This window comes from Alternaria atra (assembly GCF_907166805.1).
Source record: "Alternaria atra isolate CS162 genome assembly, contig: 20, whole genome shotgun sequence".
Lineage (NCBI taxonomy): Eukaryota > Fungi > Ascomycota > Dothideomycetes > Pleosporales > Pleosporaceae > Alternaria > Alternaria atra.
In genome coordinates this window covers 241,788-255,219 of record NW_025091318.1, presented here as the reverse complement: position 1 = coordinate 255,219, position 13,432 = coordinate 241,788, and the positions used below count along the sequence as shown (strand labels likewise).

The window sequence follows — 13,432 nt, the reverse complement described above, 5'->3', positions numbered from 1 at the left end:
GCGGTGTCGGGCCATTTCACGTTCAACGTGAAGCTGGTCGCGGTGTATTTTACTGTTAGCCCAAACAACATGAATGCTGTTGACACGGGTACGATTACTGTGTTTCTCTGAGAGGACGGGTGGCGACAGGCGTACGTGAAGAGCACTAACGACACATCTACACCGCTGGCATCATGGAAGAAGTCACAACTGTAGCGGTCATAGGTCTGGGTAAGACTCCTTGTATTTAAAATAAGAAACTCCCCGACTGAACCTCTAGGACCGGCTGGCCTCGTGGCATTGAAGAACCTGAGAGAGGAAGGTTACCATGCCACAGGTTTCGACCGCAACGACTACATTGGCGGACTATGGCAGTACTCAGCCAAAGAGCAGACGTCCGTACTGGAGACGACTACTGTTAATATCTCGAAAGAGAGAGCGTGCTTTACCGACTTTCCCTTCCCGGAAGATGTCCCATCACACCCAGCAGCCGCACAGGTGCAACGATACCTAATAGACTATACGAAGCACTTCAACTTGGAATCGTACATGCGGCTTGGCACCTCAATCAAGCAGATCACTTTCGATGAGGAGCGACAGAAATGGGTCTTGGACATTGAAGGTGGGAACAAAGAATATTATGACAAGGTCGTTGTAGCGATTGGTGGTATGGTCGGCAAGGCCAGTACTCCAACCATAGAAGGCATTGAGAAGTTTGCCGGGTCTAGCGTACACTCGCAAGCTTTCAAGAGGCCAAGAGATTACGAAGACAAAAGAGTCATGGTCGTTGGCTTCAGCAATAGTGCAGCGGATACAGCTACGCAGCTTGTGGGTGTGGCAGACAAGGTGTATATGGCGCATCGGCACGGGGCGCGCGTTGTATGTTCAACAGTATGACCGGGCTTACAAGCGTCTTGATACTGATTCTCGACCTGTAGCTCCCGCGACGCATCAAAGGTGTCCCGATAGATCATACACACAGCCTACGTCTCTTCACCATCCAAAGCCTCATCATGAAGTACCTTCCGCGTCTCGGCGAACGTCTATTCGACAAGTTCCTCAAGAAGATGCAAGACAAGAGTTTCGATATTCGTTCCGAGTGGCGCTTCGAGCCCGCAGGCAAAGTACCTGTGGTATCCGATACTCTGATCCCGTGTCTTGAGAACGGCAGTATCTCATCGGTCGCGGGGATAAAACGTATTCTAGGCGCGACTGAAGTAGAACTCCAAGACGGGAGTAAACCTGACGTTGACGCTATAATCTGGTGCACGGGATATACATCAGACTTTAGTATGATTGAGTCTCGGTTCGATCCTACATGTCGTCCTCAGCCATGGCTTGACGCTCCCGGTTCGAATGGGAAGTCACTCTTCCGTCTCTATCACAACATCTTTTCACTTGAGAAGCCAGATAGTCTGGCGTTCTTGGGGAACGTACATATAACACTCAGTGGTTTTCCAATCTTTGGTAAGTAACTTGGAGTAAGATATGCAGGCGAAAGAAATACTGACGGCGATCAGACATGGCATCTATGGCTATAGCCCAGGTCTGGGCGGGCAAATCCACACTGCCTTCGCTCTCTGCTATGAATGCCGCTGTCGACAAACACCACGTATGGTTAGCCGACTTTGCAAAGCGCATTCACAACGTGTCGCCAGGGCAATGCGAGGCAGGTGAATGGGTCAAGGCCATGGACCATCTTGCCGGCACAGGTGTCAACGAATACTTAGGTTATGGGTGGAAAGGCTGGCTGTTCTGGCTCCGGGAGAGGAGGTTCTGCAATCTGCTGATGAGTGGGATATGGAGTCCGCACATACATCGCGTGTTCAGCACAGGGAAGAGGAAATGCTGGGATGGTGCGAGGGAGGCGATTGAAAGAGTCAACGAGAGTGTTGCTAAGATGAGGAAAGACACAAAGGAGAAGGCGGTCTGATTTCGTTTAGAGGTCTGGTTTCGCGAAGATGCTAGGGCGTGCTCGAACATTCCTTGCCGTCGTGAGCTTCCCCACACATGACGCCAGGTGGGATCACGGAGATTGAAGACTGCGACGTTTCGCACAACGCACTACACGTATGCTCTGCAATAAATACGTCAATACCTGTCGCAGCACCAGAATCAATCAACCTAGTATTACACACGCTCAACTTGGTCGTCTTCGTTGTCAAGGTGACGTGGGAGGATCAACCTTGGTTGTCATCTCATAAGGCTGCAAGTTAGCCAATCGCAGCACAGGCGCACAGCAGCTGGGGAAGTCGCAACGGGCAACATCGAATTTCGATTGATTTCGACACACCACCCCGCGAACATTGAAACACATCAATCCCTCGTCGTCTGGTCGAAACACGACATACCAGAACGTAGTTGAACCAAGCAACTGCGAGCTTCCGAAGACGCGGAATGGCGACCCAGACGCTGCACGGCAGTTGTGCCTGCGGCAGGAACCGCTATGTTATCGAGATGCCGAAACAGCAAATTAGACAGGCCGAGTTGAGATACGACAACACTTCTGCGTCGCGTAAGTACATGCCGTGTTTGCTGTGCGGCCGGGTGTCTCTTGATGGGGCACGTCATGGGCTGCCACGCACGCTACTCTCCACCAAGGTGCTGTCGCTAACAACGATACAACAGGACACCACTCAGCAAATCCTCTCACACTATGGCTTCGCGTACCTCTGCCATGGTATACCTCGGCCACGTTTGCTCAGTTCCTCGACGAGACGCCACTGAGCATCAAGCGCAGCTTCACCTCGCCGTATACACCGAATAGCCGTCGTGAGTTCTGCGGATACTGTGGTACACAGCTCACGTCGTGGAACGAGCGAACACGCGATGAGGCCGACCACATCTCCCTGACGGTCGGCAGCTTGCTGGACGAGGACCAGGAGATGCTGGGTGAACTCGGCTTCCTGCCCAGCAGCAGCGAGAGCAGCGACGACGAAGCGTCTACCGTTAGACCCGCACCCTCGAGTCACTCGCGTTCAGTCGCTCGCTCAGAACCACAATCGCGGGGCGCGCCTTGGTTCGAAGAGATTGTGAGAAACACTCGCTTGGGCCGCTTCAAGCATCAGCGCGGTGGACACTCGGAGAGCGGCGTGCACGTCGAGTGGGAAGTCACTGAGTGGACTGAAGGCGACGACGTCAACGACGAGGGCAGCGCTACGCCTAGCAAGCGGAAGATTGGCGACGTTGACGATGCCGACGATGCCGACGATGCCGAGATGCGCAGCGCGTAAGCCTACCGTCTTTCTTTCATTTGTGGTACGACATGGGACGAGGAAATGTCACTAGAATTGGGATCGCTCACGCGTGCATGAGGACGAAACGTATGTAATCATTGAGCCTCTGGCAGAGCGACATGGACTTGGAGTTGCAGGTGCGTTTACTTTGTGTACAGTATCTAAGAACATAGCATAGCGCATAGTACTACATCCCTCTGGATGCATACGCCTTGCACGGATGCGGTAATTTACTTTCTTTTTCGTCGATTATATGATGATGCCGCGCCTTATTTCCTCTTCTCTTTTGTACGCTCCAAAGCTACTGCATCGCAAGTTGTTAATTCGCACGGCCAATCAAAGACTACCAGGGCCCTTTAGGACGCGTGGGGGATAGCGCAGACATGCATTCCTAGCCGCTTGAGCGGCTCGCAAGCCCCCGTCTTCCGTCCTGTCAACACCTGGGCACCACCCTCCAGATCCCTCCAATGTGGGGAGAACGGCCGTCAAGTCAACCACTCTCATACTAGTCCAGAGACACCTTGACAGCGTCTCCTCTCTATCGCCTAACCGCACTCCAAATCAGCATGCAAAGAATCACTTATCTCGCCTTACGCCACTGTGTTACTCCAAAAGTCTCCGCATCCCCAAATCAGCATTCGCGTATCTTCCGGCTGCATCCACCAGCCTTATCTCTCATTGGCCTAGATTGTAACCTGTTCCTGCACCATATACCCGGGATCACTTATCTTACACCCTGGGAACTCAGCTCCGCCTCAGCGTCCTTATCAGTTCTACACACGACATAACGCGATTAGTGTTTCCTGACCCGTGTCCACGGTTCCTCTGCGGAGATGGCTGCTACTGCTTGCACCGTTACACGATTCATATGGCCCGGACTTTTAGAGGCCCTTGCTGCCCCATTTGCTTTGCTGGGGCTTTTCTGGCGCGACCGGGCGTAGAGACGGCAATGCTGGATGCATTGCTTTATCTCCGTCGTCGGTGGTCGCTTAGCATACGTACTTACGTGTAAGTGACAGTGTTGTAGTTGACACAGCAGAGATAGAGGCGTCCGAAGCCGCTCTCTCGCAAACCAAATGGGGCATCATAAGAATAAGATGGGTATGAAGATTTCATTTCCTTGCCACGTCCTTTGTTGTTGTTGCTAAGAATACGGTTCCGCGCTTTCTGTGTTGTTTCCCTCCGCCCCGTTCCTTGATCTCTTATCTCTGGGCGGTCGTTTGTTGTACGATTGACAACCGAGACTGTTTGATCTGCGATCGATACTACTCCACTCATTCTTTCCCCGTCTGGCTGGTAATCTAAGCCTCTGCCCTCCCGTGTCTGGGCAAAAGACGACTGTTGACATCAAGGACATTCTCATCCTCATCCGCATATCCTCGTCGTCGACGACCTCCTCTCTGTAATACGCATCGCAACGCGACAGCGACTACAGTGCAGTAGCTGGCGCACTGCCTATGCTTATACCAGTCTCAACTATGGATCTGGAAAAGAAGTCTTCTGAGAAGCCAAGACCTGAGGATGTGGACCAGGCCATGGGTGACGTGGGCGAGGTCTTAAATGCTTCGGGTCACAAGCAAGAGCTCGAGCGCAACTTCAGTCTGTTGAGCATCTGTGCAATTGGTATCACAACAGGAAACGTGTGGGCGGCGTTGGGAGGGTCTATCGTACGTAACCTTTTCTTTTCCAACCCCCAATTCAGACGTTACAGAATGCTCACCATGCTTAGGTTATCGCGCTCTACAATGGTGGCCCAGCAGGTGTCATTTACGAATTCATAGCTGTCGCGTGCTGTTACTTTATGATCGCGGCCTGTATCGCAGAGATGGCTTCTGCTATCCCTTCCTCGGCGGGTGTATATCACTGGGCAAGCGTAACAGGAGGAGCCAGATTTGGCAAGGTTATTGGCTTTTACGCTGGATGGTACGTTCAAAATCACCATTCCCATTGGCCCTACCTCTTCCCTACCGACTTGGAGAAAATCGAATGAGAAAAGGCACGACTAACACCGCATAGGTGGAACGCTTTAGGTTGGATCTTCGGTACCGCTTCCATATCCTCAATCCTCGCCAACCAAGTCATCTCCATGTACGGTCTTTTCCACCCCGGCTACGCCTTCGAACGCTGGCACGTCTTCATCGTCTACCTCATCATCACCTGGCTTGCCTGCTTCGTAGTCATGTTTGCCAATCGCGCTTTACCCAAACTCACAAATATCGGTCTCTTCTTCATCCTCATGGGTGTCTTCATCACTATCATGGTATGCGCCATCATGCCCAGTAGAAGCGGCAAGGGATATGCGAGTAATGAGTTTGTGTGGCGCGATTGGCAGAACCAAGCAGGTTGGAGTAGTGATGGCTTTGTGTTTTGCGCTGGCATGCTGAACGGAGCTTTTGCGGTAGGAACGCCGTAAGTTTTACTTTCCCCCCTTTTCCACTTTCCAAATGCAGCGTATAAGACAAACTAACAGATGTCATTAGTGATTGTGTCTCTCACCTCGCTGAGGAACTCCCCCTCCCCCGAACCAACATACCCAAAGCCATCCTCGCCCAATACACCGTCGGTTTCATAACCGCCCTCCTCTACCTTGTAACAATCTTCTACTCCGTAAACGACCTAGAAAGCCTCTTCTCCAACCCCTGGCCCTTCCCCCTCGCCGAACTATACCGACAAGCCACAAACTCTCACGGCGGATCCTTGGGTCTCTTACTCGTCATTTTCATCCCAACATTCTGCACAAACATTGGTTGCTACATAACCTCTGGCCGCATGCTATGGACACTAGGTCGCGACGACGCAACACCATTTTCCCACTGGATCGGCCACATTGACAAGAAATGGGAAAACCCGTTCAACGCCACCCTAGCCTGTGGTGTCATCAACACAATCCTAGGCTGTATCTATATTGGCTCTTCCACCGCCTTCTCCGCCTTCGTCGGCTCCTTCATCGTCTTGTCAAGCATGTCCTATCTCGCTTTCATCTTGCCCAATATCCTCACCCGCCGCCGCCACGTTATCAAGGGCCCTTTTACCATGCCCAACCCGGTTTTCTACACGGTGGCTAGTCTGGCGTGTGCGTATATGGTGGTATGGATACCGATTTATTGTTTCCCGTTTGCGGTTCCGTTTGATACTACGACGATGAATTATACGAGTGCGCTTGTGGGAGGTGTGACGATTTTACTAGGGGGGTGGTATGTCTGGATCAGGAATAGGGGATATGTGGGCCCTAGGAGGTTGGTGGAGACGTTGGGGAACGGGGAGACGACTATTGTGGGGACGGAGGCGAGCATAGCTGAGAAAGTGTGAAAGAGTTGGCGGTTTTCCATCATGCATATATATATATAGAGAGAGAGAGAGAGAAGACTGACATCAATATCATTGTATCGTTCAGTCTCTTTCAAAAGGCACATAAGCAGACAAATTTTTCTCAAGTGAAAATATACTGTACTACCAAGCAACCTGCCACTCTGTCCGACTAAATCCAACAATCTGACTAAACGCCTCGTCTCTCTTCTCCATTTCATGCAAGATCCACTCATGGCCATCTCTATCTACAAGACGCAAATCCTTGTCACACTCTTTGAGGATTTTGACCATCTTCTCCAGATGTCGGTCTTGCTTCTCGAGCTGGTAAATTCGGTCATACGGAAGAGAGAAACAGACTTCCTGTGGTGGACGCTTGGCGACGAAACGTACTCCTGTAACACTGACGATGAGGTTTCCTGGCGCTTTGTGATAATGGCAAGGGTAGGAAGCAAAATCTTGGTCTGCGGGAGAGATGGATTTGTCGAGGGTAGTCGTATTCGCCAGGGTGGTTGTTTTAATGTTGGTGTTCTGCTTCTCGGTGATTACACGAAGACCTTCGGCTTGTACATACTGGATTGACCACTCGGCATGCGTGGGTATGTTCCAAAGCAGGCGCTTCGAGGGCGAGACGAGGAGGCGGTATTCCGGGAAGTTGACTGAGAGTGGAAAGAGGCAGAAGAACGTAAAACCGGCAGCGAACGTGGAAGCCTTGATGAGTAGCCAAAGAGGTGTGAAGACGGTGACAAGAATGGCGGCAGCAAGAACTACAAGCACAGCCAATGTTCGTGTTGGCTTCCTCCACTCGTAGAAGTTTCGCACGCTCTCGAAGAAATTGGCCAGGTCGGCGAGTTGGACCATGAGCCAAGGACCAATGTCTTGGAGGAGGTCGTGTGCCCAGTTCTCATCACCTTGCTTCTCGATGAATTCGGTAAGCGACAGCGCTGTTCTCTCCACGTCTTCTATGTGTTTTATGTCTTCGCGAAGGTCTTCCATGGACATACCATGAATGCGGCGTTCTGCAACGAGATAAAGCAGCGCTGACAGGATGCCCGGCAATAGCAGATTGAAATACCAAAGAAGGGAGTAGATTATCAGGTACTTGAGTGTCTCTGCAGGGTGTTCCCAACGATACACGCGTCGGGTAGTCATGATAAACTCCTGGAAAGGTGATGTCGAAACGATAAGGCGCTCGATGTTTGGCATGATTGTTTCTTTGGACGGTGTTGGCGGGTCGGATCCGTAGCCAATATACTGTCCACCGTATCGATGAGCGTAGTAGACCAGTAAGTGCGAGCCATAAGCTCTCCAGTCGGTGACGGTGCGGCCTGCGGCGTCTCTCCTTTGGAACTCTGATATGGGCTTGAGCACTGCGGTCTCCCGCGGTAACACCCTGATCTTGGTAACATGCCGATCGAGTGACCATCGAACAAAAGTACTTTGTCTTTGCTCGAGCATCTCAGCGAGACTCTGTTGAGCTCGGACTTTCTCATCTGTAGTCGCTGCTTGGTCCACGGCAGTCGCCGCATTGACCAAATCCACCTCCTGGCCATGTGGAACTTCGCTTACAGCTATGTTTGCTGCGATCTCCTGATTTCCTAGATTTAATCAGTCAGCAAAGTAACTTTTCTGAGTCTAATGTGAGCTCCTGATCAGCTCCGCGCTGTGAGCACGCGCAGTGCCCATAGCTTTTGCCTTCACGCGTGGAATATGGGTCACTCACCTTGATTCCATCCCTTAGATTTCACCGTATCGATAGGGTTGTGCAAGAGATCCTTGAAAGTATGCTTCTCTGACTCTGTAGACTTGTGATCCAGGCGTGACTTCGAATCCTTTACCTCCGTGGTATCAACAAGCACTACCGAATCTGGATCAGGCTTTTCAATCTCATCTTCCGGGTTTGTGATGTGCAATGTTTTCCTGATCTTTACACCGGCATTATGCTTCTTCTGTCGGACCTTGTTGACTATCTTGGTGGTAGAGGACGAATTTGATGAAGCAATATCTTCCGTACTTGTGTTTGTGTCGCGCAAGTGAGGTATTCCGTCATGGCTACTTTCGGAGTGATTTCCAGGTACTTCAATCTGGCCTTGATAAGTAATGTGTGATCGATCGAGTCCGATATTCAGCTTGTCAACCTGGATGAGCTCTTTCTTGATATCCATGATAGCGCTGGGCCTCGGTTAATCGTGCGCAACGTGCGCAGGCTGCATTGGTAGGTGATATTGATGTAACGATATTGTCTGGGGTATCGATGAGTATGCGACAAGATTTCTTAGGTGCATTAAGTGTGTGTAAGTCTGTAGGGGGGTTGACATTGCCGCCTTCCTCGAGTGTGCCGCTTTCGTTTGTTGGTCGAGCAGGCACCGCGGAGCAAAGTGCAGCGACGTCATCGTGTCAGGCGCTACCATAAAAATGAGCTCGTGGCCTAAGAGAGAACGGCAATTGCCGTCAAAAAAGTTGGTAGCTGTTTGCACCTTCATAATTGCGTGTCCGTGACGGAATGAAGCCTAGAACCTTGTTAGGATTCTGATTGCGTGAGGAATCTAGATGGTAGATCCATCGGCAGGGGAAAGTACGTCCAACCATGAAGCGGGGCAAGGCTGAACATGTAGCAACTTCACACTAAACGATCAATATGGCTCGAGCAGAACCTATTGAATTTAGAAAAACTCATGTTACTACCAGACTAAATTACATGTGTAGACGCATACACCAACCAATGCCTATCGTTTTTGTTTTACCGTCAGAAGTTTTAGGCTTATCTGTTCATTGGCTCCCAGGAGCCGCAGGCTTTGTTCCTCGATAGCCTTTGCAATACGTTGCCAAGCTCGCCCATGAGAGACCCAATTTTCCCAGGGTATGCATAGCCCGCACGCGAACTGGATCACGAACACGTGCAGCATTTCATGTAGCATGGATCCCGTATGTTCTTTTGCCAGCTTCTTGCCTTGACGTATGGACAGTTCTCAGATTCGTAAATCAGAGTTGGTCTTGAACCAGCTTGAACGACGACATCCGCTTCACTGTGTTTGACCTGGCATGAGTATGGCCAACTGAAGTAAAGCTGTTTTGCGTGCTCATCACAAGGGCAGTGAACGTAAAACTCTCATTTGATGAGGTTCGCCCTGGGTAGGTTTCCGTCTTCTTTGTTTCTGAAAAGCGTCGAGGGTCGTTTCGGGGAGATATCAACTTGTGGCTTCTGACTGCTCTTGTCGCGCTTGGCGGAGTCAAGGCTTCAGTGGTCTCTGTTGTGATCTTAGCAGCAAGCATTGCTTCAAGCTTCTCTCGCGAGTTTGACCACCATAGGCACTCGAATGTGACGATCGATCCTGCAGTCAAGGCAGCCATGACGGCAAACATGTGCGTTCTATCCATGATTGACTTGGAAAGGTGAATGACAATAGAAGAGAAGGTAGAAAGCCGAAGTTGAAGCCCAATCGTATATTGTGTACAAGATACCTAGCCTCCGTATACAGACTACTGAGTTAGAAGACGTGTTTGCTCTCCGATAAAGTGCTTTTTTACTTCCTCCGTAAAGATATGATATAGTGCGTACCTGATATCGTCGTATACACAAATAAGAAACTAGACAAACGCTGGGTCTGTATCGTTCAAAACTGTATCTTCGTTGATGTTTTACTGGGCTGACATAGATTGTTTCTCACACGACCGAGCTCGACGTGACTGAAGCGACTTTCGCAAGATACTTGTTTATTTGTAAACGGCTCCCAAAGGAGACTGGGATCACAGGCAGGAACGTGGATTGGAGGTCTCGAGCGGAGATGCACCGCAGTATAGAGAACCAAAAAAAATTAGCGGAGAGTCAGTATCATGAGCTCAGACTGTTGCTATATCTATCGCGCTCGTGATTGAAGTTGTACTGGGTGGGCGCAAGGATCAGACAAAATACGTCGGATGCAGCACGCCACATAGACTCTTCAGCCACGGGATGTATGTAGTTGGCCTTCAGCTAATAGATGGATAGCTTCGGCCGCTCGTCTTGTACTAGGTGGTGGCATTGAGGTTGTGTTGAGGTGGCGATGCCAAAGTTTGGGTGACGCGGAGTCTGCGAGCTCCTGGCACGGGGGAAAATATCGAGTCATGTAGGCTCAGATGCTGGAAAGGATGAGTCGTTAGCCGAATCGCGAACATCGCGCGTCGCTGTTCCTCTTCTTCTTCCCCAAACCATGGAAGTCAAACATGCTCATACTGGCTGCACAAAGTCTACACTGCAATTGGAAAGGTGCAGCCTTGGATATATCACGTTGGTCAGGTCGCGACGATAACGCTTCCTGAGCTTTCAGCAGCTCCCCGCGCTCACCTCCGTCTCTTTCCCCGCAACCCCGCCATATGCGTACAGGAAATCGTCTTCCTTCGTTGAAGATTATCCGCAAGTATCCTTCATTACATGACATGGATATCGCGCTACCTATATTCCGAGCCGTCATTGGGCAACGCAGGGGCAACGGCCCTGCTACCTAGGTACTGTTTCGACGGCTTGCCTTATCTCGGAAGGGCGTTTCTAAATGACCTGGTATATAGCTTTGAGGCCTTCCGTCATGGAGTAATTAATCTTTTCTCAGTTTGATACGAGTTATATATGGCGTCAAATCACAAGCGAGTGAAAATGTCTCCTTCTACTGATCGCAAGCGCGCTGTGCGCATCGCAGGATGCTCTGGTGGCTTCACGGACCGTTCCACTGCCATCACACGTATGGCTGGCGATCCAGAAATCGACGTTGTAATGGGCAGGTTCCCCCTGGCAGGTAGCTCAAGATAATTCTATGCTGACCGAACTAGGCGATTGGTTGTCCGAGATGACCATGACGGTGCACGGCAGTGGAAAAGTGAAGCAGAAGCCTACGAAGAACCAAAAAGGCACAATGAGTCTGGAAGAACGGAAGAAGAACGCCATGTACGCCGACACTTTCATCCAGTGCTTCGATCCGGCAATACCAAACCTGGTCAAGAACAAGACGAAGCTCGCCGTGAATGCCGGCGCTTCAGACACTGAACTTCTCGCCGAAGTTGTAGTGGACATGTTGGAGAAGCAGGGCGCTGGTCATCTCAAAGTGGCATGGATAGAAGGCGATGATGTGACGGGACAGGTCAACAGTTTGATCAAGAAGGGGGAGAAGTTTGAAAGCTTAATGCATGGCAAGAAGCTCGAGGAGTGGGGGATGGAACCAGTATGCGCGCAGGCGTATTTGGGTGGACTCTGCATAGCAGAAGCCTTCCGAGAAGGTGCGGATATAGTGCTCGCTGGAAGAGTTGCTGATGCTGCGCCAGTCATTGGTGCTGCAGCGTGAGTTCCTATACTACTATCTCCTGTTAGTCAGCTAACATGGTTAGGTGGTGGCATGACTGGAAGAACGATCAATTCGATGAACTCGCCGGAGCACTCATCGCAGGCCATCTAGTCGAATGCTCAGCCTACGTCACAGGAGGATACTACTCAATGTTTAAAGATCTCATGAAGACCGGCAAGCACATCAATATGGGTTTTCCTATTGCAGAAGTTGAATACGACGGCAGCTTCAACATTGCGAAGGAGAAGGACACCGGAGGTAGGTGCCAACTTTAGATCAAGACTTCATGCGGCTAACGTGCCCAGGTTGCGTTACTGTCGGCACATGCACTTCGCAGCTGCTGTATGAGATCCAGGGACCACTATACTACAACTGCGATGTTACGGCTGATATTACAGACGTCAAGATGGAGCAAGTAGGCGAGGATCTCGTGCGTGTTACAGGAGTCAAAGGGCTCCCTCCACCACCCACGACTAAGGTCGGTATTACTGCTCCAGCGGGTTGGCAATGCGAGTGGCACATGTTTGTATGCGGGCTCGATATCGAGGAGAAGTGCAAGATCACTGAAGATCAAATCCGATACGGTAGGTGCATTCATATCGTTGACGCAACAAAAGCAACATCAGACTAACAATAGACAGCTATGGGTGACAACGTAAATCGCTTCAAAACGCTCAGATTCCATCAAAACGGCTCATCACCAATCGACGCGCGCAACCAAGACGTAGCAACAGTCGACTTCCGGATTTTTGCTCAAACCTCCGATCCCGAGTTAGTACGTCCAGACATCCCAAATGGATTCAACCGCTGGTGCCTTGAAGTCTTCCTCCAATCAGCCCCTGGCCTCTCACTATCAAACGACTTACGGCAGATTGTACCGAAGCCGTACTACGATTACTGGGTCTCACTTCTCCCTCAAGAACAATTACCGCTACGTGTTCATACCATGTACGGCGATAAGACGGTCACCAATCTCAGCCCACCCAAGATCACTAAAGAGTATCCCCGGCAACAAAACTCATACGAGACGTCTTCGCCAGTCGATCTTTCTTCTTTTGGCGAGACGGTTCGCGCGCCGTTGGGTTATATTGTCGCCGGTCGATCTGGAGATAAAGCATCAGATTGCAACTGCGGCTTCTTCGTACGTCATGACGATGAGTGGGATTGGTTGCGGTCTTTCATGACAATTGAGCGCGTTAAACAACTTCTTGGGAAGGATGAGTATAGCGGGAAACCAATTGATCGCTTTGAGATTGCAGGGATTCGTTCGGTGCATTTCTTGTTGCATGATCATTTGAGGGATGGGGGGTACAATACATGTTCTTCATATGATACTTTGGGGAAGAGTAAGTGGGAAATAATGTGTTATGGTGGTTGCTTTGCTGACTGATTTCTAGATGCTATGGAGTATATGCGTGCGAAGACTGTGGACTTGCCGAAGAAGTTCTTGGATCGTGGTCGTATCTAAACATCCTGTGAAGCAAGTGCTTCCAGTCACTTCACCTTAGCATGGACATTTTACCTTCTTGGTATTCTCGTAATTTCTTGGCAGTTGTGGTAACAGCCCTATCACCAATACATCTGTAGAGCAATAGCCAG

The 13,432-nt window shown here is 50.5% G+C and overlaps 5 protein-coding genes across 5 annotated transcripts; 4 read left to right on the top strand and 1 right to left on the bottom strand.

Moving 5' to 3' along the window:
- Positions 1-173: 173 nt before the first annotated feature.
- ALTATR162_LOCUS363 (uncharacterized protein) lies at positions 174-1,912 on the top strand (the record flags this gene model as incomplete). The annotated part of the gene is made up of 4 exons (XM_043307956.1): positions 174-210; positions 260-858; positions 918-1,446; positions 1,500-1,912. The coding sequence occupies 4 exons, from the start codon at positions 174-176 to the stop codon at positions 1,910-1,912; spliced, it is 1,578 nt and encodes a 525-aa protein (XP_043163891.1).
- A 524-nt stretch (positions 1,913-2,436) lies between these two features.
- ALTATR162_LOCUS362 (uncharacterized protein) lies at positions 2,437-3,212 on the top strand (the record flags this gene model as incomplete). The annotated part of the gene is made up of 2 exons (XM_043307955.1): positions 2,437-2,494; positions 2,608-3,212. 2 exons carry the CDS (start codon positions 2,437-2,439, stop codon positions 3,210-3,212), a joined length of 663 nt encoding a protein of 220 aa, XP_043163890.1.
- A 1,481-nt stretch (positions 3,213-4,693) lies between these two features.
- ALTATR162_LOCUS361 (uncharacterized protein) lies at positions 4,694-6,524 on the top strand (the record flags this gene model as incomplete). Its single annotated transcript, XM_043307954.1, has 4 exons — positions 4,694-4,882; positions 4,945-5,138; positions 5,232-5,624; positions 5,696-6,524. 4 exons carry the CDS (start codon positions 4,694-4,696, stop codon positions 6,522-6,524), a joined length of 1,605 nt encoding a protein of 534 aa, XP_043163889.1.
- Positions 6,525-6,665: 141 nt separating this feature from the next.
- ALTATR162_LOCUS360 (uncharacterized protein) lies at positions 6,666-8,686 on the bottom strand (the record flags this gene model as incomplete). Its single annotated transcript, XM_043307953.1, has 2 exons — positions 6,666-8,119; positions 8,245-8,686. The coding sequence occupies 2 exons, from the start codon at positions 8,684-8,686 to the stop codon at positions 6,666-6,668; spliced, it is 1,896 nt and encodes a 631-aa protein (XP_043163888.1).
- Positions 8,687-11,151: 2,465 nt separating this feature from the next.
- On the top strand, positions 11,152-13,301 carry ALTATR162_LOCUS359 (uncharacterized protein; the record flags this gene model as incomplete). The annotated part of the gene is made up of 6 exons (XM_043307952.1): positions 11,152-11,236; positions 11,325-11,829; positions 11,877-12,091; positions 12,139-12,417; positions 12,475-13,179; positions 13,231-13,301. 6 exons carry the CDS (start codon positions 11,152-11,154, stop codon positions 13,299-13,301), a joined length of 1,860 nt encoding a protein of 619 aa, XP_043163887.1.
- Between the last annotated feature and the right edge of the window lie 131 nt (positions 13,302-13,432).